Source organism: Ovis canadensis, chromosome 4 (assembly GCF_042477335.2).
Source record: "Ovis canadensis isolate MfBH-ARS-UI-01 breed Bighorn chromosome 4, ARS-UI_OviCan_v2, whole genome shotgun sequence".
Taxonomy (NCBI): domain Eukaryota; kingdom Metazoa; phylum Chordata; class Mammalia; order Artiodactyla; family Bovidae; genus Ovis; species Ovis canadensis.
In genome coordinates, this window is record NC_091248.1 from 113,877,867 (window position 1) to 113,902,706 (window position 24,840).

At 49.9% G+C, this 24,840-nt stretch overlaps 2 protein-coding genes across 3 annotated transcripts in view; one reads left to right on the plus strand and one right to left on the minus strand.

Moving 5' to 3' along the window:
- The first annotated feature begins 1,540 nt into the window (after window positions 1-1,540).
- Window positions 1,541-21,321, plus strand: STRA8 (stimulated by retinoic acid 8). The gene is made up of 9 exons (XM_069588459.1): window positions 1,541-1,658; window positions 2,692-2,907; window positions 6,574-6,649; window positions 7,264-7,348; window positions 10,472-10,690; window positions 11,772-12,048; window positions 15,731-15,804; window positions 17,819-17,930; window positions 21,087-21,321. Exons 2-9 carry the CDS (start codon window positions 2,725-2,727, stop codon window positions 21,159-21,161), a joined length of 1,101 nt encoding a protein of 366 aa, XP_069444560.1. The 5' UTR covers window positions 1,541-1,658; window positions 2,692-2,724; the 3' UTR covers window positions 21,162-21,321.
- The window catches only part of LOC138439523 (solute carrier family 23 member 1-like), a 65,170-nt gene continuing 59,410 nt past the window's right edge, over window positions 19,081-24,840 (minus strand). For both annotated transcript variants that reach the window (XM_069588457.1, XM_069588456.1), the window contains one exon: window positions 19,081-23,670. In XM_069588457.1, coding sequence (XP_069444558.1) covers window positions 23,426-23,670 — 245 coding nt within the window. In that variant the 3' untranslated portion in view covers window positions 19,081-23,425. The remainder of the gene's footprint in view (window positions 23,671-24,840) is intronic.

The following is a 24,840-nucleotide window of genomic DNA, read 5'->3' on the forward strand; positions in this document are numbered from 1 at the left end:
AGTTACTTCGAAACTTGGAAAGGGTGAAGTCAGAGTTTTTTTTTAAGTTTAGCCTAGGGAGGTGTTTTTTTTTTTTTTTTTAAGTTCAGCTCTAGGTGGGTATTAAGTGGTGTTTCAGTAGGAAAGTCTTTGATAGTGAATGTATGCTTTCTATATGAGAGGTGATGATGATAAAAAAAAATTGTGGCATGAGAATACAAACCTCCACAAAATGTCTTTTTAGAAGAATGCATCAGTGAAGCTGTCTTCTAACTTTGTGAGACTGAAGGTTATGTGTAGCAGGCTGATCTAATGAACAGGATTGAAGGCACAGCAAGAAGTTTTTTAAAAGGAAAAGATTTCAGAGTTATGGTCATTCTGAAATGCCTGATACTATTTTGGGCCCTAGTTTCCATCAGTCCCCAGAATTCCTTCAGATCAGCTGCCCATGCTGCCGTGTGCTCTAACTCCACTTCTGCTGGAGAATGAGCAGCTTGTGTTGCTTGCCCTTGCTCCAAATAATCACAGACTCATGACAGTGACCTTAAAGGTGAACAGCTTAAAACTATAATCTAAAGACTTTTTCACCTCCTTTATCCAGATAAAGAAATTAAGATTTCAGGTTTCCTGGCTCATAGAATAATCACATTGCTGGTTAACATAAAGTTAGAGCTCAAGTCTTGTGCCAATCCATAATCCATCTGCTTTTCCCACACTGGTTCGTCTCATTGGCCAGGTAGCATCTCTAGGAGCAACCTTCCATCATCCTACCCACTGTGGATTCATATGACTAGCTTCCTTTCACCTACAATCCCCGTAATGAGTTCCCCAATTCTCACATGTATCAGATGCCCAGACGTTCACACTCACCCTCCAAACATGCCCTGTTTCCCCAGTCAGAATAAGGTATCCAGGTCCTGTATAATCCTTCCCTACCTGTCTCACATGCAGCTGGCCAGCATCACCTTCAAAGATTATTTGAAGTTTCTTAACTATGTGCTTCTCACTGTGAATCTTGTCAAGAACTGAATTCATGAGATTGCAAATGCTTAGGATCCAGAGAGAACTTTGGGGTCAGTGTCCAACGCACTATTACTCCTTGCCCCCAAGGTTTTCTCTTAATGCTATCCTTGTTCAGTCGCTAAGTTGTGTCCAACTGTTTGTGACCCCATAGACTGCAGCATTCCAGGCTTCCTAGTCCTTCACTATCTCCCAGAGTTTGCTCAAATTCATGTGCATTGAGTCAGAATGCTATCTAACCCTCTCATCCTCTGCCACCTGCTATCCTGTCTTATATCTATTCTGATGCACTCTCGGAGAGACATACATGGATCCTGACAAAGGATCCTACTGATTTGTTGACAAAACAAGATTCAAATGAGAAGCCAGTGTGACCTGGGTCTGAAAAGCTTCTCAGAGAAATTGGGGCTTAAATTGAGAACTGAAGGACAAGCTGACTCTAGACAGGTATAAACCAGGGGTGGGAAGTCGGGGCGTGGGGGGTGGGGCGTGGCATTCTAAGTAGGAGGAAAGAAAAAGACAGGCAGTGGCGGCCTCCTCTGGAGGCAGCAAGTCATGGGAGTGTCTGCCCCCTATAGGAGAGGCAGAGGACTGCACCCTCATCCGGTGCGGCAAACATCTCCACAGCCGGGCAGATCTTTCCAGAGGAATGTGTTTGGGTAAGAAACCTGAGAGGAAAGTCAAATTATCAGCATTGGCACAGGAGAGCTCTAGACTCCCTACAAGCCCAGAGGCCTTTGGCATTCATATTCCTAGACTATTTAGAGAATTTGAGATCCTGAGAGGACCTTGGTGTTTTTACCTCAGCCTAAATGTCAACCTAAATGCCCTGTTATCCAGGCACATGCATTTCTTTTTTATTTAAACAGGTAAAGAAGACTCATATTCTTAAATTCGAAAGGGTCTTGTTTTTCCCTGTACTGTGTGCTGTCCTTAGTCCCTCAGTTGTATCTGACTCTTTGTGACGCCATGGACTGTAGCCCACCAGGCTCCTCTGTTCATGGGATTCTCCAGGCAAGAATATTGGAGTGGGTTGCCATTTCCTCCTCCAGGGGATCTTCCTGACACAGGGTTCAAACCCAGGTATCCCTCATCGCAGGCAGATTCTTTACCATTAGTACCACCTGGGAAACACTTGTTTTTCTCTGGGCTTCCTGTTCACTTCACTGTTTCACTTTGCTTCCTATTAAAGATTTGTCTGTGTCTGGAAATTGGAGACTATAAAAGGTGGCCTCTGATGTAAACTAGCCCTCAGGCTGGATGGGCCTCTGATTCTGTAGCTGTCCTCCCAACCCAAAGAGGGGTGCCTTCTCAGGGTAGGAAAGACCTCACAGGGTTGGGAGACACCTGCCCCACCTCTCACAGACTGTAAAGAATGAGACCTCAGGGTATGGCCTACCCTCCTTGGCCTCCTTGGCCACCATGGTCAATTAACAAGTATCTAGTGAGAACCTGCAAGTTCCTGGAGCCTTCCTGCTGTAAAGCAGCAGTGCTCTTTGACTGTAAGTCAGGTATGAGCACCTTGGGTTTTCGGGAGTCGAGCTTCGATAACAGGTTTTGTATCACCTATGGTTGATTGTGTATCTGTTGTCGATTATACTCATTGGTTTGGGAACTTTTACTTGGGAATTGTTCCCCATTTGGCTTCAATCTACCTTCCTTTCTCTTTAATATTTTACCTTTACTATTTAGGGCCAAGCCAAGCCTAGCACCTTGCAGCTTCTCATGGAGACTGCAGGAGAAGGCGGCAACGCTGGCGGCAGAATGATGCCCCGGCGCCTGCAGGAGCTGGAGCAGCGGGTGGCCCGCAGACGCTTGTCCCAGGCCCGCCACAGAGCCACCCTGGCAGGGCTCTTCGGCAACCTCAGGAAGGCTGTTTACTCCCACTCTGATCTCACAGCCTCAAAGGTATGGGGACCGGAGGGTAGGGAGGAAAAGCTCCCACACATGGAAAGACTGTGGAGCCAGGGTGGGGACTGGCCTGGAGCTCCACCCCCGAGGGCTGTGGCTCGGGTGGGTCAGCGGCCCGCAGAGGACACCTCACAGCGCTCTGTCTGCTCGGGGCCCTACCTACCTGCTGCAGACAAGCCTGGCCTCAGGAGGGAAATGACCTGCCGAGAGGCCGGGTGAGCCAGCCACACCAATGCCCATCCCTCTCATGGGCTGTGGTGAGCCTCCAGCCGCTGCCTGGACCCTGCATTCCCACTGCAACACACACAACTCCCTCTCCCCAAGGCACACCCCCCACTACAGGGGCATGTGTGTCCCTCAGGTTTCATGCACTAACCAGGTCTTTCCCTAGGCGGCAGGACTCTCCAGGTAAGCATTTGTCTTTTCCTGATCTTAATTCTGCCTTTCTCCTTCCTGGGCTGCCGTACTGCTGACTGGTGTCTCTGGCGGAGCACAGAAGGTTCGCGTGGGTTCGGGTGGTGATGGAAGGGTGGAGTTGGTATCACCAGAGGGAGCAGTCAGGAGGTCTCCAACGTGGGGGAAGTTGCGGTAGCCTCAAGGCCCCTCACCCTCTTTAACGGAGGGAACTGGAATTCAGACAGGACCTGCCAGCTGCCAGGGAGAGGCCAGGTTTGGGGATCCAGGCCAGACCCTCTTTCCACCGTCCATCTTTCTGGACCAGCCCGTTGCCCTGAAACTGTGGGTTTCTGTCTGGGGTGGTGCTGCTTCCAGAGCAGGTGAACAGAAGAGCACCGCCCCCCACCACTCGTGGGCACAGGGCCAGAGCCTCTGTGGAAAACAGAGGAAGGTGCCCCAAGTGCCCTTGTGCCCGGATCCAAGGGGGGCAGGAAGAATCTCAAACAAGCTCCCACCTGCTCCTCTAGAAGGGTGTGGGGGGTGAGGGGTGGGGGAGCGCTGCTCCTCTGCCCGACACCCAGCTGTGGGCGCCTCATGGTGCTCTGTCTGCTGCTGCCTGAGAGCCGTGCCTTAGCTGCCCGCTGCAGACTAGGCCACATCCAGGCCTCTCAGCAAAGAGCCTGTCCAGAACAACTCTGCTCCGTGTCCCCGGGTGACATGCATCCAGGGGTGCACAACAACCCCAAGGCCCCTGTCACTGGCCAGTGAAGAATATGCAGAGACAGGCAGCACGACTGAAGAAAAGAACAGGTACTGGGGGCTGGCAGTAAGGAGTGGAAGTAAATCTAGAGGAAAACCCTCTGCACCCCTGAAAATTCATACCTCATGATGTGGTAGTGGAGAGCCTGGCTGTTAAGTGGCATCAGTCCACATGAGGTAGGTTCCTCACTAGGCTTCAGTTAACACATCGGTTAAACAGGGACACCAGTCACGGCTTCCTGAGGCCTGCCGTGGAGTTCAACAAGAAAAAGCATGAAAAACAGCACGGTCCTGGGTGGTTTAGAATGCGAGTATCGTTTCCCCATGCATCACCTCATTTATTCCTCCCAGCTCCGTTCATCTCACCCTCACTCTGCAGAGGAGCAAACTGAGGCTCCAGAAAGTTAGACTATTTGCCTGGGATGGCACAGCCAGGGGGCAGCCTGGAAATCAAATATCTTCTGTCCTGTCCTTCCTTTGCACTCCTGCTGGAGGGAGAACGCTGAATTTTGCATTTGTAGTGTCCATGCAGAACGGATTTGCCTTACAAGAGTGAGATCCAGACATATGGCAGCAAGGTCGTACTAGTTTTCTGTGGCTGTCAAAACAAAATACCATACACGAGGTGGCTTAGAACAACAGAAATGTCTCAGAGGTCTAGCCTCTAGAGGTTCAAAATCCAGGTGCTGGCTCCCTCTGACTACCCTAGGGGAGAACACTTCCTGCCTCCTCTGGCTTCTGGCATTTGCTGGCAATCCTTGGCCTTCCCTGGCTTACAGAGGCGTCACTCCAGTCACTGTGTGTGTCTGTCTCTGTGTCCGAATTTCCCCTTTTATAAGGACACTGGTCATACTGGGTTAGAACCCACCCTCATGACCTCACGTTGACTTGATTACCTCGAGAAAGGCCCTGCTTCCAAATAAGGTCACGCTCACAGGCCTGGGGTTAGAACTTTAACACATCTTTTTTTAGGGGGACATAATTCAACTCAGACAAAGGTCCTAAGAAAATCAGCCTGCCAAAAATGTTGTAGATACAGAGTTTCAGTGAACAGCACCTGGCCTACGTGGCTCTGTTCTGGCCCAGGTGACGCAGTCAGACTGCAAGGTGGGCATGGGGTGGCCACGCTGCCCGGACGCAGGTGACTGTCCTAGACCAGAGGGCTGGAAAGTCCTCGCCTCCCAAACCTGGGGTTCGGCCAGCCCGTCGGCCCCAGGTATCCCGAGTGGACAGAGTTCTTGCTGACCCAATGGTGTAATTCTGAGCCCGGGACGGGGGCCAGCAGATGGTGTAGGACGGCAGGGGCCCTGCTCTAAAGGAGCAGTCCGAGATCCCCGTGGTCTGCTGGATCTCAAGTCACCGTCCCATGGGTCTGCAGAGTGGCGTACCTTTAGTCGCCCTCCAGTCTCCTTTTCACACACCAGTGGGGCTCAGTCGGGCCCTCCAGGAGGGTGGGTCCCTCCACCTCCCCTGAAAGGCGCTCCCACGGTCCTCTGCGGCGCTTACCGAATTCTCCCGTTAAGAGGGGCTGTTGTGTGTTCTGTGTGATGAGTGGTTGTCTCCACGCTCACCTTCCCTATTAGAATGTCAGCAGCCTGAAAGCCGGGCAGTTTTATTTACTCTGTGACCCCAGGTTGGGCATACAGCTCTTTGCCCTTGTGCGTGCCTGAGGTCTGGGACTCCTCACAGGCACTGGGCGGTCTGAATAATACACAATATTCAGCGTTTCTCATTGTTGTAAAATCTTGCAGTTACCATTTTGACTTGACTAATGTTATATCCAGTGGTGAAGAAAGGGAAGGAGGGAGCAAGGAAATGCTTGTGATTCTATTTTTGCAGGACAGGAAATTCATAGTTCAACTTGACAGAGCATTTGATAAGACTTTAGGTCAACTAGAATGTATGCATCTGGCACACAAAAATACATTTTTGTATTTTTACTAACTAGTACATTTACTGGGAGAAGGCAATGGCACCCCACTCCAGTACTCTTGCCTGGAGAATCCCAGGGACGGGGGAGCCTGGTGGGCTGCTGTCTATGGGGTCGCACCTAGTCTGACACGACTGAAGCGACTTAGCAGCAGCAGCAGCAGCAGTACATTTACTAATACTAAACTAGTACATTTACCGTTAACCTGCCTGTAGCACACTGTGCGAAGTGAGCAGAAGTTAATGGGGGGAGGAGGGGGCTTTGTGCTGCCTCTACAGACATTGTCCATCCCAACTTCACAGTGCGTCTATAGTCGTTTGCAGCCCTGTCTGCTGAACACAGCCTAATGGTTTCCAAATGCTTTGGTATTTCTGTGAGAACCATTCCCAGAACGCAAAGTAAATGTGGTGCCTTCTGTGGCTCAGAACTAGCTCCTACCCTTTCTGTCGACGATGTCAAAGACAGACTTCGCACCCAAGGTGGGGGTGGCTTCAGGCCAGGAAAAGGGCTTCCGTGTCCACAAAACCAACTCTGCGGGGGGAGGCTGGCTTCTCCGCACTGTCTGTCTCTGTCCTCAGTGGCAAGTTTTGAATAAGGCGAAGAATCGTATTCAGGAACTGGAACAAACTTTGGATAATCTGCTAAAGCTGAAAGGTAAGCAATCCATACCTGCCACCCCTCTGCCTCCCAGTGTAGGGCTGGTTGGTTTTTTCTGTTGAAAACAGAGAGATTGGGGTAAGCCAAGTGAACATATATTTACTGAGAGCCTACTATTTGCCAGGCACTGCACCTGGGCCAGGGGTACGATGAGATCCATGCCCCTGTCCTCAGTGAGTTTAGGGTCTGGCAGGATGGATGAACGTCAGCAGGCTGTGTGAGCAAGAGGAGTTTCTTCCCAGGTGTCTGACCTCCTCTTGAGAGGCCAGAGAAGTGTACCAGGGCTGTCCAACTTGAAAGCAAAGGGCAGAAGCTATCTCCCTTCTTTGGCATTCAGGCTGGACATTGGGGTTTCATGAGTCAGTGGAAGCTAAATTCTCAACGGGGTGCTCTCCATGCCTTGACTGAGAAGGGCCGGCTCAAGAAGCTCTTCCCCTGTCCCTCTCCCTCTCCCATCTAAAAAGAGAGGTGAAACTGGGCTCTTGACCCCTAACACTGAACCTGGGTGGGCTCAGCAACCACCCATGGTCCACACAGTCCAGAAAGGCAGGAGAGACTGGACCAAGTCCCGACTTTATCATGTGTGACCCTTGCCTTCAACTCCTTAATAGGATCTTTCAACCTGGAGGATGGGAATGCAAACAGCTTAGAGGAGGCCAAGAAAGAATATGCCAGCATGTACTCCAGAAACCCCAGGTAAAACCCCCAAGCACCAGGAGACCCAGGACACTCTGCTCTTCTGCCACGGTTCTGCTGCGGCTCGACAGCCCACCCTCCCCTCCAGAATGCAGAACAGAGTGAGAGGCACTGCTTATCTATTTAGAATGGCTTTGTGCTGGAGAGTTCTCGTCTCCATTTTACCCTAATCGCATGTATTGGATTTTTCCTGAATATAAAAATAATCCTACTTATTAACAGAAAATGTCAAAAAGAACAGAAGTACCTGAAAAAGACCATGAAAGTACTTATCTCACCACTCAAAGAAAATCAATGTAAACCATAAAGAATATCCTCATTTTTTTTATTTTGCACATTATTTTGTAGAGAAATGAGATCACAGTATTCATATAGTATGATAGCTTTAAAAAAAAACTTACCTAATGGTTTTACTGAAGGATACATAAGAAGATAAGGGAAATCTAAATCTCTGCCTACTTTCTAGCTTCACAGGAACCAAAGAAAAGCTAAAAAGGATGTCAGAGAAGAAAGGGAAAAGTAGTACATGCGGGTTCTGCAAGGGGAAGGGGAGCTGAAAGGGGAACCTCGTTTATAACAGTGCACTCAGACAAGAGAGGCTGCCTGACTAACATCTCTCTCACACTTCTGTGATCTCACGTGGGACATTTAACGCTCACACCTTTTGACATGCACTTTGTAGCCTCTGTCTTTGCTGTGCTCTCAAAGGCTGGCTCAGGCCCCACGCCACCTTACCCTGCGCAGCTGCTCCAAGCGCGACCTGGACTCTGGGCACAGTGGCCGGGCCCTCATCACCTCTGGTGGCACCAGGGTGTTCCCAGCACTGTGTGAGCTTAGACCGGCCTCCAAGGAGGCGCTGGAGTATGTGTGTAAACAGTTTTACTCACTCTGAAAAGGGGACTGCACATGGCTTGTGATCAGAGTCTCCCGATAACCTGCGGAAGCCAAGTGAGGTTGTTCCCCTCGTTTGGGGTGGTGTTACTGATTTCTTATATTGTCTTCTCTGCGCTTTTCTGTATTTGCAGTTTTTTAAAACAGCGAATGTGTACTATATCCTAAAGGAAATAATCAGGAGAAAAATGATTTAATTAAATTCACATTGTAGACACTGAGAATACAGAAAAGTATTACGAAGGATGTAATCACCTATAATCATAATCTGCACTGTTTGGTCATGTGGAGGCAAGTGTGTGTGTGTGTGTATTGAGTATACGTGGCAGGGTATTTGTGGCCATATTTTACAAATCAGACTGGCCCCAGCTAGAAATCAGCCTGGGAGATGATCTCAGTGAGGCAGACGTTAGCTATTGACTCCACCCCCCATTTATTACAGACGCCATGCTCTCCCTCCTGATTTAACATATGAACACTATCACATACTAAAATCTTATTAATACTTGTATCACCCACATGTGGGTGGCTAAATTTCTTTCAGAATCATATTAATTAGGGAAGATTTTTACTAGAATTATTATAAACCTGCAATAATTAAAACTGTGGTACCAGTAGAGGACTAGATTGATTGCATTTTATAGTTACTATATTTTAAATTAATTAAATTATAAGTAAGCTTAAGTGCCTTAGTTCAGGGTCATTTGTATTTCCCTTCCTGGAAGCCTGTTTTTACCTAATTTTTGCCCATTTTCCTGTTTGGTTGGTGGTCTTTTTCTTATTTAGTGGTAGAAGCGCTTTATGTACAATGAGAAATCAGCTCTCCTTCTAGCATATAGATTATAAACAATCATACCTTGGTTGGTTATTTTACTATTTCAGCATTTCTGTTTTTTGTTTAGTCCATGCAAAGTGAAGTCTAATCTGTCTATCTACAATGGCACCTGATGTTATGTGAATAGTCAGAAAGACTTCTTCCACTCTGAAATTAAACAGAAAGAGAGACAGCGAGAGGCTGAGACCCCTCCTATGTTTCTTCTGGTGCACTTGCTTTTTAACTCAGTCTGATGCCTTGGGGATTATTCCCCTCAGTATGAAGAGATTCTGGGCACAAGTCTTGGTTTTCCAAATTGTGTCATACTGTTTCATTCTCTTAAAACTATCTTCTGAAGAACAGAATTTTGAAGTCCAATTTATTGCTTTCTTTTTTAGGTGGGGCTTTTAGTTTAAACCCAAATATTTAACCATGGTTTTGGGTGCTACTGTAAATGCTACTTTTTAAAATTTCAATTTCCAGTTATTCATTGCTAGTATACAGAATACTACTGGGTTTTGTATATCAACTTTGTATTCTGAAACCTTGCTTCCTTCTTAGTTCTGGCCACATATTTTTAGGTTCTTTGGGATTTTCTGCATAGATAATCACATTGTCGGCAAAGACCATTTTATTTCCTCCTATCCAATCTGTACACCTTTCATTTCTTTAGTTCACCTTATGGGATGGGCTATAATCTCCAGCATAATTTTGAATAGAAGTGGTAAGAGAGGACATCTTTCTCTTGTTCCTGATCTTGGCAGATAAACAATCTTTTACTACTAAGTATGCTGTTAGCTATAGGCTTTTTATAGATGCTCTTTATCAGGTTGAAGAAATTCCCTTCTGTTCCTAGTTTGCTGAGAGTTTTTAAAAACCATGAATGAATGTTGAATTTTGCCAAGTGCTTTTCTGCACATATTGAAATTAATATTTTTCCTTTAGTCTGTTGATATGGTAAACTACACTGATTGATTTTCAAAGCTTGGATAACCATCTTATATTCCTAGGATAAACTTCACTTGGTCATAATGTACTTATACATATGTAGGGTAGGGTAGGTAGGGTAAGAGGACCATGTTGTCTGCATGCTTGGGCCATCAGTCATGTCCAACTCTTTGCGACCCCATGGACTGTAGCCCACCAGGCTCCATCGTCCATGGGATTTTCCAGGCAAAAACATTGGAGCGGGTTGCCATTTCCAACTCCAGGGGATCTTCCTGACCCAGGGATCAAACCTGTGTGTCTTGTGTCTCCTGCACTGGCAGGCGGATTCTTTGCCACTGAGCCATCGCGGAAGCCCACTTATGCATAGATATAACATATATAAAATACGCTAAAACTGCGTTTAAATGTTTAGTCTTGATGTTCATGAAGGAAGTTAGTCTGTAAATGTCTTGTTTCTACTTCCTCCCCAGTCTGGTGTCAAATAAAGTTCATCGGAAAGGCTCGGACACTTGGTGCTCCTTCGAGGCAGCCGGGAAGGATGTGGAGGAGGAAGAAGAAGAGGAGGAGGAGGAGGAGGAAGACCAAGAAGAGGAGGAAGAGGATGAGGAGGTGGAGGAGGAAGAGGAGAAAAAAGTGGAGCTCTCACACTCCTCCGTCACTGTGCTGCCAGACCTGTTGGAATTTGAACGGTGTGAAAGGCCTGGCGCCCGTGGGGGAGGGGACAAGTGCTCCAGCGGGAGCACCCTGCAGGCCCTGAGTCACGGGCCCGGGCCCTCCGGATTTCCACACAGGAAGGGCTCGGGGGTGGGGCTGGCAGAGGGGCTAGAGAAATAGTCTTGAAACCACATTTGCACAGCACATGCGCTGTGTTTCCTCAGACTGACTTTATCTGGGGTGACACTGTGGGGGATTTGAGGGCTAAAATGCCTCCCCACCCCCACAGCATTACTGGTCTTGGAGCAAGGGAAGCAGTGAATGGCTAGCCCAGATTCCACCTGCTATTCACTGCTGCTGCTGCTGCTAAGTCGCGTCAGTCGTGTCCGACTCTGTGCGACCCCATAGACAGAAGCCCAACAGGCTCCCCCGTCCCTGGGATTCTCCAGGCAAGAGTACTGGAGTGGGTTGCCATTTCCTTCTCCAATGCATGAAAGTGAAAAGTGAAAGTGAAGTCGTTCAGTCATGTCTGACTCTTAACGACCCCATAGACGGCAGCCCACCAGGCTCCTCCATCCATGGGGTTCTCCAGGCAAGAGTACTGGAGTGGGTTGCCATTGCCTTCTCTGTGCTATTCACTGCTCCTCCGCAAACTGAAGGCTGAACACATCCATGTATGTGGGCTTGGAGGAGTTGGCCCAACAGAAAGAGGCTTACCCCACAGCTTCCAAATTTAAGCGAGCTCATACCATGTCTGCATATTCCCGGGCTCTAAATTTGAAGCCATGTTCCCCTGGTGAGAGAGTCAGCCTGCCCTGCCTCTCATCCTCTCTTCTGTCGGGCAGTGAGCTTCACAGAGGGCGCTGGGAGGACTTAGGAAGGGACCCCAAAACACAAAACTAAGTCGCCCGTGGCCCCCAAGCTGGCTCTGCACTGCTAGGGTCAGGGCTAGCAGGGACTAGTGAGGCTGAGTCCCTGGTGAACCACAGTGCGGGGCAAGGCCTGTGCTCTTCACCGCCCCCCTTCCCCACCACGGGATCCCAAGGAGCCACCGCGGGTTGGGGGACCTTGGGCCACTGGGTTCAGGTCTGGGGGTCACTGCCCTTTCGGTTGCAGGTACCTCAGCTTTTACAAGCAGACGATGGACTTTCTGATCAGGAACAGGATCATCTCCTCCAAGGAGGTGACGCTCCCCATCGTGTCCGCGGCCATCTCCCATCTGTGGCAGACCCTCTCGGAGGAGAGGAAGACCATCCTCTTGCACGCCTGGGAGCAGGCACAGAGCAGCCTCGTGGGGTCCTGTCCAGAGCCGGCCTGCCCCGAGGGTAGCATGAAGGACAGCGGGGTTGACAGCCAGGGGGCCAGCTGCTCGCTGGTCTCCACCCCTGAGGAGGTGAGCCAACCCAAGGGTGAGAGGGAGGGTGGATAGGAAGGAATGACTCCATCACCTGCCTGGAGACGCCCGGGGAAGTTAGCAGGGTTCCCACAGCCACCTGGAGGTGCTGTCTGGATGTTGGCGCAGTACGTTTCTGATTTTCCCGACATATATGCACAACCAGAGAACATTTATTTTTCTCCTGTTACCTTCCTGGCCTTTCCATGGGGATTACAGAAGAGACGGCTTAGAAGGCTGTATCCACTCGGATTTTTTCAGCTTCAAGTACTCGCTCATTAAACCAAGAGGTGATGTACTCTGCCCACCCGGGAGGGCCTGCGCGGCAGGAGGACTTCCGCTACATCTCCCGGCCATGTGGCCGTAGATTCGGTTCTTTCCTTCTCCCTGCTCTGCCTCCTCTCAGGGCTGGCATCTCACCTTTCCCGCCCTCCCCATTTACCGCACGGGGTATAATTGTGGAATGGCGGCTGGTAGCAATCAAGTTATTATTCCTCCTCCTCTGCATCAGTTCAGTTCAGTTCAGTTCAGTCCAGTCGCTCAGCTGTGTCCAACTCTTTGCGGCCCTATCTATGGACTGCAGCATGCCAGGCCTCCCTGTCCATCACCAACTCCCGGAGTTTACTCAAACTCATGCCCATTGGGTTGGTGATGCCATCCAACCATCTCATCCTCTGTCGTCCCCTTCTCCTCCTGCCTTCAATCTTTCTCAGCATCAGGATCTTTTCCAAGGAGTCAGTTCTTCACATCAGGTGGCCAAAGTATTGGAGTTTAAGCTTCAGCATCAGTCCTTCCAATGAATATTCACGACTGATTTCCTTTAGGATGGACTGGTTGGATCTCCTTGCAGTCCAAGGGACACTCAGGCATCTTCTCCAACACCAGAGTTCAAAATCATCAATTCTTCGGTGCTCAGGTTTCTTTACAGTCCAAGTCTCACATCCATACATCCTCTCCTTCAGGCAAGAGAAAAGACTGCCTCTGGCTCTTTCTTAAGCATCAGGGAGGAACATCTCCAGAAATTTCCACCCTCAGTTCCCTCTCACCCCGCAGAGTATTAATAGAGCGGAGGTACCCACACCTTTACTGTAAATGCTCGGAGTTCGAGCTGTTAACCCCAGCCATGGTCAGCCAAGCGGAGCGCTGGTGGGCATTAGCGGTAGCTGAGCGCTGAGATCTAAGTGGGCTCCTCCGCTGCTCTTTCAGAATTAGGACAGCCCGGAAGGCTGCTGCTCCCACTTGGGGCCGCATCTCTCCTCCCTGCTCTAGTGGGGCGGGCGACTCTTTGCTTCTCTGCTGCTAATCTAGTGCTCTGCAGGCAATCAGCTTGCATGGCACCACCGCCCTGCTTTGCCCTGACTTTTCAAACATTCCTCAGTGGGTGGTTTCTTTAAGGAGATGTCCGGTGTCTCTCTGGGGAGTCTTCGAGCCAGAGAACCTCCAGATGCCTCTGATGCTGGGGGAACAGCCCTTGTTGCTCACTCAGTCATATCTGACTCTTTGTGACCCCCATGGACTGCACACGCCAGGCTTCCCTGTTCTTCACTGTCTCCTGGAGTTTGCTCAAACTCATGTCCATTAAGTTGGTGACGCCATCCAACCATCTCATCTTTTGTTGTCCCCTTCTCCTGCCTTCTATCCTTCCTTAGCATCAGGGTCTTTTTCCAATGAGTTGGCTCTTCGTATCAGGTGGCCAAAGCATTGGAGCTTCAACTTCATCAGTCCTTCCAATGAATATTCAGGGTTGATTTCCTTTAAAACAGACTGGTTTAATCTCCTAGGTGTCCAAAGGACTCTCAAGAGTCTTCTCCAGCACCACAGTTAGAAAGCATCAGTTCTTCAGCAGTCTTTTTTATTGTCCAGCTCGCACATCCCTGCAGGAAAAACCATAGCTTTGACTAGACGGACCTTTGTTGGCAAAGTAATGTCTCTGCTGTCATAGGTTTTCTTCCAAGGAGCAAGTGTCTTTTAATTTCATGGTTGCAGTCACCCTCTGCACTGATTTTCAGTTCAGTTCAGTTCAGTCACTCAGTCATGTCCGACTCTTTGCGACCCCATGAACTGCAGCACGCCAGGCCTCCCTATCCATCACCAACTCCCGGAGTTCACTCAGACTCACATCCATTGAGTCGGTGATGCCATCCAGCCATCTGATCCTCTGTCGTCCCCTTTTCCTCCTGCCTCCAATCTCTCTCAGCACCAGAGTCTTTTCCAATGAGTCAACTTTTTGCATGAGGTGGCCAAAGTACTGGAGCTTTGGAACCCCCAAATAAAGTCTCTCACTGTGTCCATTGTTTCCCCAGCTATTTGCCATGAAGTGATGGGACCAGATGCCATAATCTTCATTTTTTGAATGTTGAGTTTTAAGCCAGCTTTTTCACTCTCCTTTTACTCCTTCATCAAGAAACTCTTTAATTCCTCTTTCCTTTCTGCCATACGGGTGGTGTCATCTGCATATCTGAAGTTATTGATATTTCTCCCAGAAATCTTGATTCCAGCTTGTGCTTCATCCAGCCCAGCATTTCCCATGTACTCTGCATACAAGTTAAATAAACAGGGTGACAGTATGCAGCCTTGATGTACTCCTTTCCCAATTTGGAACCAGTCCATTGTTCCATGTCCAGTTCCAACTGTTGCTTCTTGACCTGCATACAGGTTTCTCAGGAGGCAGGTAAGGTGGACTGGTATTCCCATCTCTAAGAATTTTCCACAGTGTGTTGTGATCTATAAAGGCTTTACCTTTGAAGTAGTCAATGAAGCAGAGGCTTTTCTGGAATTCTTTAGCTTTTTCTATGCTCCAGTAGACAGCCCTGGATGCCCCATTCTCTGGGGGGCTTCCTAGACACCAGGACCCGGGCATGGAAAACTACTGTTGCCTCACCCAGTCCTTCCAGTTCACAGGCGAGGCCCAGCATGTGGGAGGACCTATCCAGGATGCCTAATTCCTGCTCTAAGGATTGCATCCTTCATCACATATTCTTTTTTTTTTCCAAATCTCTGCCCTTTGGTCTCTAGTTTATTGTTGACCCTCAAGACTTCTCAAGTGGAGTTTAGTTAAAAGGCAGGCGCTAGGCTATTACTCTAGACCCACTGAATCTGAGTCTTTGAGGGGATGGCTCAGAATCTGTTTTTATCAAGCACCCCAAGTGACTGGTGTGACTGCAAGGGACTCCCAAGGTGGAGTGAGGTTGGGGCAGGGACGTGGGAGGGAGCGGGTTGACTGTGGCATATCCACCCTGGGAGTGGGCTCTCTGCAACCTAACCCCCCAGCCCCGTTAACCTCTGTTCCCCTAGCATGAAACTGCTAGATTGCGGACCCTGGGCTCAGTCTGTCCCTTGGGCGGTGTAAATGAGCCCTTTCCCATGTAAACAGAGGCTCACCTCTGGCTGTTGCCTCTCCCACCTAAGCTCCCACCCTCTTTAGAAAGAGGAGACCGTGGTCCCCAGTGCTTCCCCATCTCTCAGCCACTCTCTGGGGTTGGCAGTTTTTTCTGGGTGGTCAAGAACTTAATATTCATCCCCTGTAAAGGTCACCAAGCAGAGACCCTGGGTTTGGGCCTCAGCTTTAACATGCATCCCTTTGGGGACAGGGGGTAGGGAGACTTTCTATCCCTTGGCAACCAAGAGCAAACATCAGAGTGTGGCAGATTTCTGACACGTGAAGTTTTGTGGTTTCTTTCAGATCCTTTTTGAAGATGCCTTCGATGTGGCAAATTCCCTGGACAAAAGTGAAGCTCCAGGCACATCTAGCCTCAGGTGAGGAGGGGTATGAGACTGTGTGTGTGTATCCCTGTTGGGGTGTTCAGGACCCTCTCCCTTGCAGCCTCTCAGGGGGAGCATAATTCAGTGGAAGTTCTCGGAAATCCACTTTTTCCTGTGATTCAGAAAAGGCTGGTTCTAGGATTGTGCCATTGCCCTGGGGAGGATCTTCTCTGGGGTTTCTTCAGCAGAGACAGTTCTTCCGTTGTGATCCAGGGCTGAGATACATCAGCCAGAGTTGTCAACTCTAGGTGGTTTGAACTGTCTCCTGGGGTGAGCTGGCCATGGGTGGGTTACAGCAGTCAGTCTGGTTTGAGAGGTGGACACAGAGAGGTGTTGAGAGGTTACAGCAGTCAGTCTGGTTGAGAGGTGGGCCAACATGGAAACAGGCCCCATGCCTGAGCCTTGGGGTGAGTGACTGAGTCTCTGAGCTGCACAAGGGGAGAAGCTGTTTTCACAGTGCTGATGGGAAGGATGTAGAAGGAGGGATGACCCCTTGAAGTCAGAAGAGCATCTGGCGAGATTTTAAAACAAGAAGCAGCTTGTTTTTTTTTAAACACACACACACACAGAGTTGTGTTTTCTCAGAAAGAGGGAGTTTAGGACTAAAATTTCCTTGCTACTTTGAAAAGCTGTGGTCTTACAACCTACAAGCACAGCCCCCTCAGATACCTGGTTAAAAAGAAGCGTCCAGTGGTTAAGACTCCACACTTTCAAAGCAGGGGGCCCAGGATTGATCCCTGGTCAGGGCACTAGATCCTGCGTGCTGCTAGTAAGACCCACACAGCCAAATAAATAACTTTTTTTTTTAATTTAAAGAAGCAAGAACATGTAGCTTTCTGCCTTGGGAATGAGGTGACATTCATGTTCTCATGATCCCAAAGAACATCTCCATTCTTTCTGAGGCCTGTGGCTCCAGCCCAGAACCCTGGTGGCCTGCAGGCAGATGAGATGTCAGCATTTGCAACTCAGCTGCCACCCCCTCCCCCACCCCCAGCCCAGCCAGAGTTGCCCAAAATCTCAAAGCGATTTTCCGTGGTGACTCTTCCCAGCTATGTAGTTTGATTTTGCTGAAACCATCTGGAGACAGACATTGCTATCTCTTTGTTGGGCTTGGGCTGTGAACACAATTTGGTTGAAAAGTGTACTTGGCAAATAATTTTGTTAACTCCTCACCCTGCTGGTGGAATAGAAAACAACCAATTAGGGGGAAAATTTTTTTTTTCTTTCTTTCCCCAGAAAGGCAGAGGGTTGCTGCCAGGGTTCCCAAGCTGACTGTGAGGCCTCATTCCAGCAGGAAGCGAGGTCAAAGCACCACCAGCTGTCCAGGCCTGATTCACAGTCCTTGGTAGGCTTCTCCCCTTGTCCCAGGAAACAGCAGGAAAAGAATCTTCAGGGCAGCCTTCCGTCTGTGCCAGGGCTGGCGTTTCACGTTAGACCTCCTGAGCAGAGGCATGTCAAGGGACTGAACTTGATCGTGCCCTGTGCTTCCTGAGCCTGAGCAGCCACGGGTGGGAGCAGAGCCTGACTGGGCGGAGAGGAAATCTTGCTCCTTGTTCCCCAGGCCACAGCTCAGAACACTGAACTAGGACCCATGGGCCAGTCTCCCTGTAGTCTTGCTTTCCCAGCAGCTTCCAGACATGATGCTGGAACTGGGGCTGTACAAACCTTCCACAGAAGGCTCTGGGCCACTAGAGGGTTGAGCTGCGTGCTTCAAAGTGTTTGGTGGTCATTGTAATCCAGATATTTTTAGAGGGTGCAAGCAGAGGTGGAGATTGAGGGCAGGATGAGAAGCGGGCAACAGAGGATGAGATGGCGGATGGCATCACCAAATGAATGGACATGTATTTGAGCAAACTCTGTGAGATGGTGAATGACAGGGAAGCCTGGCATGCTGCAGTCCATGGGGTTGCAAAGAGTCAGACACGACTTAGTGCCTGAACAGCAACAACAAAGTAGAGGTAAAAAGTTAGGATTCTAACTGCTGTTTCTTCCTCCTTTCTGCCCTTAGTTCCGTGCTGGCTGCCTGCAACTCAAAAACTCCTGAGGATAAGTTTCAGCTCTACGTGCAGATCATCGATTTTTTCAAAGGCCTTTGCTGTGTTAACACTCAGGTCAAACAGGTAGGATGGAGCAGGGTGCAGTCAGGCCTTGGCTCGTCTCCCCTCGGATGGTGGGCTCTGGAGGGGAGCACGGGCTGCAGCTCCCCCAGTTCACAGCACGGGGGGACGTTCTTCCATGGATAGTTGACTTTAGTCTAATGCATCTTGTGGAAGGAGAATGTCCAGGGAAGCAGGGAAGAGGCAGAGGGATGCTCTTCAGGGCACATCCGAGCCTGAGAGCCTTGAGGCAGGGACCAGACCTCAGAGACCTGGCTCTTGGCAGGCCTTCCTACATGTGTGATTCCTTGATGCCTTTCTGAGAGGCTGAACTAGTTCATCATTTTCTGAGACCCTGGGGTAATGTTTGCTGTCAGCTTTTGAAGGATATTAATTTCTGCTTCCAAAAAGCTGACTGTGCAGCCCACAGTGACATGCATTGTGGGGGTCTTGGTTAGAAGGTCCATTCCTGGAAGTTTCCATGGAGGGAGGGGGTTATTCATGAGCTGCCAAGGAGACAGCCCCTTTCAGATGCAGAGGCATGGATTTTCCCACTGATTTAGCAAAAATATAGCTGTTTATTTTAAAAGATGCGTGATAGTGATGAAAATGTCCCAAAATAATCAGGGAAGCTTTTCAGTGTGGCCCTTTTCCTGCTTACCCTTCACTTCCCTCTGCTGAGACCACTTGGAGCCAAGGCCCTTTCCTGCAGTTTGCTCTCTGCAGCCCCCACCAACCCTTGGCTGCCAGCCCTGACCACTGAGTCCCTTTCTCTGGACACAGTGAAGTCAGGTCACTTTACCAAGGCTTTGAGAGCAGATGGATGGGACGGTCTTTGTTTTCCCCACTTCATTACCTTACACATAGCAGGAAAGAAAGAACTGGCAGGACTGGAGCTCATGTAAAGCACAGGCGCTCAGACTTGACCCACCTAGGGAGCTCATTGGAATGCAAATTCCTGACATCCCCACACTCAAGATTTCCATTCAGTGCTGTGAGATGTGGCCCCAGGAATCTGTGTCTTGAACAAGCTGCCCAAGTGTCCTCATGCAGGAGGCCTCAGGCCTTGGTACAGGGTGTGTAAAGAGGGCAACTGCATTCTCTTCCTTGTTCATCCCAGTACCTGTATTGGTTTCCTAGGACTGATGTAACAAATTACCACAAACTCAGGGGCTTAAAACAACAAAAATTTATTCTCCCAGAAGGCCCAGTTGTGGTGTTGACCCGCCATGCTCCCTCTGAAAGCTCTAGGGGAGAACTGTCCCTGCCTTTTCCTGGCTCCCGGTGGCTCCCCGCAACGCTGGAGGTCCCTGCACTTGCAGCTGCATTGCTGCCTCCATCTTCTGTGCATCTCTGTGTCCTTCTCATCTTGTAAGGACACCTACCATTTGGATCGAGGGCACACCCCAAATCCAGGATGACTTCAGCTTACAGCCTTAGTTAATCACATCTGCACAGACTCTAGTTTCAAATAGGCTCCAGGTGGACATGAACTGGAGGGAATGCTACTAAACACACTTCAGCACCCAGTCCCAGCAGACACCTCTTACAGCCTAGCACTTTCACAGATCTGCAGTTGAAAAGTCCCTCATCATCGTTTTCAGGGGCTTAGAGATAGCTGGATGGCATCACCGACTCAATGGACATGAGTTTGGGTAAACTCCGGGAGCTGGTGATGGACAGGGAAGCCTGGCATGCTGCGGTTCATGGGGTCGCAAAGAGTTGGACGTGACCGAGCGACTGATCTGAACTGACTGAAGGAGGCAGAACATTTGGAATGACACCCGGGCCCTCTATGACAGGCTCCAGTGTGTGGCTCCCTCCCCAGATGTTTGGCCTCGGGGCATCCTCCACATTCCAGCTCCCCCTTTTCTCAACCTTTGCCACCATCCTCACCCTAAACGCGGGGTCCGGGTGATTTTCCTTTGACCAGTTCTTCCCCCTCTTGGATGCTCTGGCTCTGATGTGCCCCACCCCTATCAGGAGGGCACAGCAGATGAGGGCCATTCTCTGGAGCTTCATTCTCAGAATCACCCCCAGTCTGGTCCCACATCCATGAGATGGTTGGCTGGATTAGGGGTGCTTCCCAAGGCCCAAGGGAATCAACCCTTAAAGAACAGCGCTAACAAACTACAGGGGTGATTTTCTGCTGGGGTGGGGGTATGCAGGAAGAACACAAACCCAGGAATGTACTTTTAGGGGAAGAGGCAATGAGGAATCAGGTTAGCTGGTGTCATGTTAAGGGAATGAGAAACACTTGCTAAATTAACATAATGCTGTTTCTTTTCAAAATGATCCCTAAATAGCTAACCCATGTGGTTTAAAGTTTAACTGTTACCAAAAGATGTACAAAGAAAAGATAGTCTCACCTACTGATGTTCCTTGTTCCTATTGCAGTCCCTCCCCTAAAGGCAATTATCATGACCAGTTTCTTATACAGTCATCCAGAAATATTCTCCAGCTACTTATATAATCTATCAAATACAAATGGTATTCCCAGGTGGCTCTAGTGGTAAAGAATCTGCCTGCAATGCAGGAGACCCAGGTTTGATCCCTGGCTTGGGAAGATCTCCTGGAGAAGGAAATAGCAACCCACTCCAATATTCTTGCCTGGAAAATCCCGGGGACAGAGAAGTCTAGCAGGCTACAGTCCATGGGATCGCAAAGAGTCAGACTCAGCTGAGCACACATACGTCAAATGCAGATGGCAGCCCACCATACACACTGCTCTGGACCTCGCTCTTTTAAAATAATGTATCCCACAGAGAAGGATCCCATTCCTTTTATTGGAAGCAGCTGCAGAGTATTCCATGGGTGGGTGCATCGTGGTATAATTCATCATCCTCTGTTGAGGGCATTTGGATAAAGCTTTAAGATTGCCCCTGTCTCGCTCATGCGTTCTTAGAAATCCCCAGGAGAGGACAGAAGCCAGTTCTACTGTATCCAGGAGAAGCCCTTCTGGAGACTGTAGAGTACGGAGTCGAGTGAAATGGAAATGGACTCCCTGCCCCTCATTGCTCTTAACTTCCTGGCTGGAAGCTGGAGGAGAAGATACCGCTGAAGAGATGTGGGGGAGAAGCAGAGGGAGGAGGCATGCCTGAGATGGTGGGGCCATCTCCCCCGCCTGAGGCCTGGAGCCCTCAAATAAAACTTGAATCCTCTTCTACTGGTGTTTTGCAGGAACCGGACCTTCCTGTTGACGATGAGATGATAATGTTGAGGTGCACGGAGACATTTGATGATGAAGATCTGTGATGCAGGAGGGCTGGAAGCAGGAGGGGATGGAGGAGGCTGGAGGTCTCCGGCTTTGAGTTCTGGCAGCCCAAGTTGCCCCTGCCTTGGCGTTTTGGAGTGGGCTGCCCCGAAAGCATTTTGATGGTTGTAGTTTCTGGTTGTTATAAAGTATTTAAGAATAGTGTGGTTGTGTGTCGGTCTTTCGGGGTTGTTTTGAATGAGGTGCTGGCCTGCTGCAGGGGGTACCAGATGCACCCGAGGACCAGGCAATGAGTCTTTCAAGAACAGGACGGCCAGGATCTGTCCCATGACACTGGGTACTTGCAGCACACCTGGTTCAGGGCATTGTGTTGATAGGTTCTAGAGAGCTCTGGCGTCCACCCCACATCCTGCAAGCTCTAATAGCCCAGGAGCAATGCTGACCTCAATCTTGTGCTCCAAGTCGCCAAGGCAGAATCACCTATATTTGTTTCTTTTGCAATAAAGACTCCTGAATGGAGTCCACGTCAGGTCCCACAGTACTCGGAATGCTTTTTGGTGAGGCTGCTGGGCAGAATGCATCAGTGCACTTGGGCCTGTGTACTGGGGGTGATGGTTATTATTACATGTCAGCTTGGCAAGGCCATAGTACCCAGGTACTTGGTCAAACATTTTTATAGATATTTCTATGAAGGTTTTAGGTGTGTTTTTTTTTTTAGAAGAGATTAACATTTAAATCAGCAGACTTTGAGTAAAGCAGATTACTGTGGGCCTCATCGAATAAGTTGAAGGACCGAACAGACCACTCTTGCGACCCCGTGGCCCTGAATTCTCCAGGCCAGGATACTGGAGTGGATAGCCTTTCACCTTGGGTCATCCCAACCCAGGGATCAAACCCAGGTCTCCCATATTGCAGGCAGATTCTTTACCAGCTGAGCCACAAAGGAAGTCCAAGAATACTGGAGTGGGTAGTCTATCCTTTCTCCAGTGGAGCTTCCCAACCCAGGAATCGAACCAGGGTCTCCTGCATTGCAGGCAGATTCTTTACCAACTGAGCTATCAGGGAAGCCCTAACCTCGCTCAGGAAGAGGGAATTCTTCCAGTCACTGCCTTCAGATTCCAGCTGCAACTCGTCCCAGCCTGCGTGGCCTGCGCTGCAGACTTCAGACTTGCCAGCCTCCACAATCACCTGAGCCCAATCCTGAAGTCAATCTCTCCATCTGCCTTCCCCATATGTGTGTGTGTGTACATATATATCTCTAGACATACATGTATATATATATATGTATGTACACAGACACCCTATTGGCTCTGTTTCTCTGGAGAATCCTGACTAATCCATTGAGGATGCAGAGAGAACAGGTTCACCTGGCTCTGTATAGTTTATGAATCATGACAACAGTGGCTCCACTCCACTGAAGGCTTTTCAAAGGCTTTGGCTGTTTCATGTCCCTGTGAGAACCTGCAGTGCAGGTTAAGTCTTAGGTCCAAACCTGGTGCCATCTGACTCGACACCCCTGGTGCTCACTGCCTCACCATACCATCCTGTGATGCACTATGTGACGCCAAGGACTAGCACTGGGGATATGCAGGGACTGTAGCTTTGCAGACCCTTCAGGGTTTACAGGGGCTTCCCAGGTGGCACTAGTGGTAAAGAACCTGCCTGCCAAGGCAGGAGAAGTAAGAGAGGTGAGTTCCATCCCTGGGTGCAAAGATCCCCTGCGGGAGGAAGTGGCAACCCACCCCCGTATTCCTGCCTGGAGAGTCCCATGGACAGAGGAGCCTGGCGGTCTACAGTCCATAGGGTTGCACAGAGTCAGAGTCGGACACGACTGAAGTGACTTAGCACAAGCACAGCGTTTACAAATGGCAGGGGCCTGGAGGGGAGGGGCCTGATTGGGAGGAACCTGGATGGAAGGGGTCAGCAGGCCTCATACTTCTTTGCGGAGGAAGAGATATGTTACTGTCACCTTTTAGCTAACAGCCCCATCTCTGTTCCCTGCCCCACCCAAAGCCTCTGCCTCCCAAAGCATCAAAATACTGCCTAGAGGCTTCCTGTGTGGACACCAGTCTGCCCTGGTTTACCCTGGAGACAGGAGGGCTGAGCACGGTGTAAGGATGTAGCTTGAGGCCAGGCCTCGCTGACTCGCTGACGGGGTCACAGCACGCTTGCCTGGCCTTCATCTAACATGTATCTAACTCTGCCACCACGTGTGGGGTGCAGAGGCGCTCAGGATGACAGGGTACCTCCCACAGAGGGTGGGGCGAGGAGCACACTGGGTGGGGGCAGTGCAGAAGGAGCCGTCTCACATCCGAGTGTCTGTGGCGCTCGGGGGCCGCTCTCCTGAGGAGTCCCAGGGCCAGAGCGAGAGCTGGCTCACTCCCACCGCACCTTCCCGGGGCCAGAAGGGGAGGTACTGGGCGCAGGAGGACGTGCAGAACCTGGTGCCGATCCCCCAGGGGAGGCCGTAGACCTCCAAAGCCTTCGTAGTCTCCTCAGACTCCTCCTGGACTTGATTCCATGCCAGAAGGCCTCTCTCCTCCAGACTTCCTAATAGGAGACAGCGAGCGAGGTCAGGACTGGGCCCCAAGGGAGCCGGGGGACCTGGGCAGGGGGAGCCTCTGGAGAGTTCGCAATACCCTTGTCCTGTGGGCAGCTCCTCCTTCTCCTCCTCCCAGCCCATCCCAAGAATCAGCTCAGCTCAACTCCGCCCAACTCAACTCAATGGATGTGAGAGCAGGACCATAAGGAACACTTGAGCGCCAAAGAATTGATGCTTTAGAGCTATAGTGCTAGAGAAGACTCTTGGGAGTCCCTTGGACAGCAAGGAGATCCAACCAGTCAAACCTAAAGGAAATCAACCCTGAATATGCATTGGAAGGACTGATGCTGAAGCTGAAGCTCCCAATGCTTTGACCATCTGATTAGAGCTGACTCACTGGAAAAGACCCTGATGCTGGGAAAGATTGATGGCAGGAGGAGAAGGGAATGACAGAGGATGAGATGGTTGGATGGCATCACCGACTCGGTGGACATGAGTCTGAGTAAGCTCGGGAGCTGATGATGGACAGGGAGGCCTGGCATGCTGCAGTCCTTGGGGTCACAAAGAGTCAGACACGACTGAGTGACTAAACAACAACAACTCAGCTCATCACCAGGAGTTTTCTGAGCTCTAGGGTATGACCTTCTATGTACCACTGTTCTTGCCTCATCTTCCAGGGTGGACCTTTCTATGTTTCAATGTTTCTGGAATGCAGGTGTATTTTATATTTGGTGGCGAGAAGAAACGTGGAAAACCAAATATCATGAAGCAGGAGTTATTAGAGAGGTCCTTTCAAGAAACTTTTGGAGGACCAAGAAGGGAGCACGGAAAGCCACCAGTGAGGACAACTCTGCACCCTTCACCGGACTCATCCTCAGCACTGATGGGTTTGGGGTGCTCATCACCACACTCGGTGCCCTGTATTGTAATGGTCTGTGGTTGTGTCTCCCTTTCCCACAAGCCTGTGAGGCTCCAGAAGGCCGGGCATGTCCTGCTGCTCTCTATATGCTCAGTACAGAGCACCTGGAGCTCAGCACACCAGCTATGGCTTTTGCTGGAATGTGAATATATGCATGTGTTCTCTCCCTCCCCAGCTAGACTGCAGGCTATAAGAGAGCTGGGGCTGTGCCTTTTGCGCCTTGCTTCTGGTATATTTCCCACCTTAGGGTCCTTTTATG

What these genes read in the sequence shown, in the direction of transcription:
- STRA8 (XM_069588459.1), top strand. Translation starts at nt 2,725, where the DNA reads ATGGAGACTGCAGGAGAAGGCGGCAACGCTGGCGGCAGAATGATGCCC. An exon ending in CTGATCTCACAGCCTCAAAG is followed by an intron (nt 2,908 to 6,573) that starts GTATGGGGACCG and finishes CTCTGTCCTCAG; the next exon opens with TGGCAAGTTTTGAATAAGGC. An exon ending in TAATCTGCTAAAGCTGAAAG is followed by an intron (nt 6,650 to 7,263) that starts GTAAGCAATCCA and finishes ACTCCTTAATAG; the next exon opens with GATCTTTCAACCTGGAGGAT.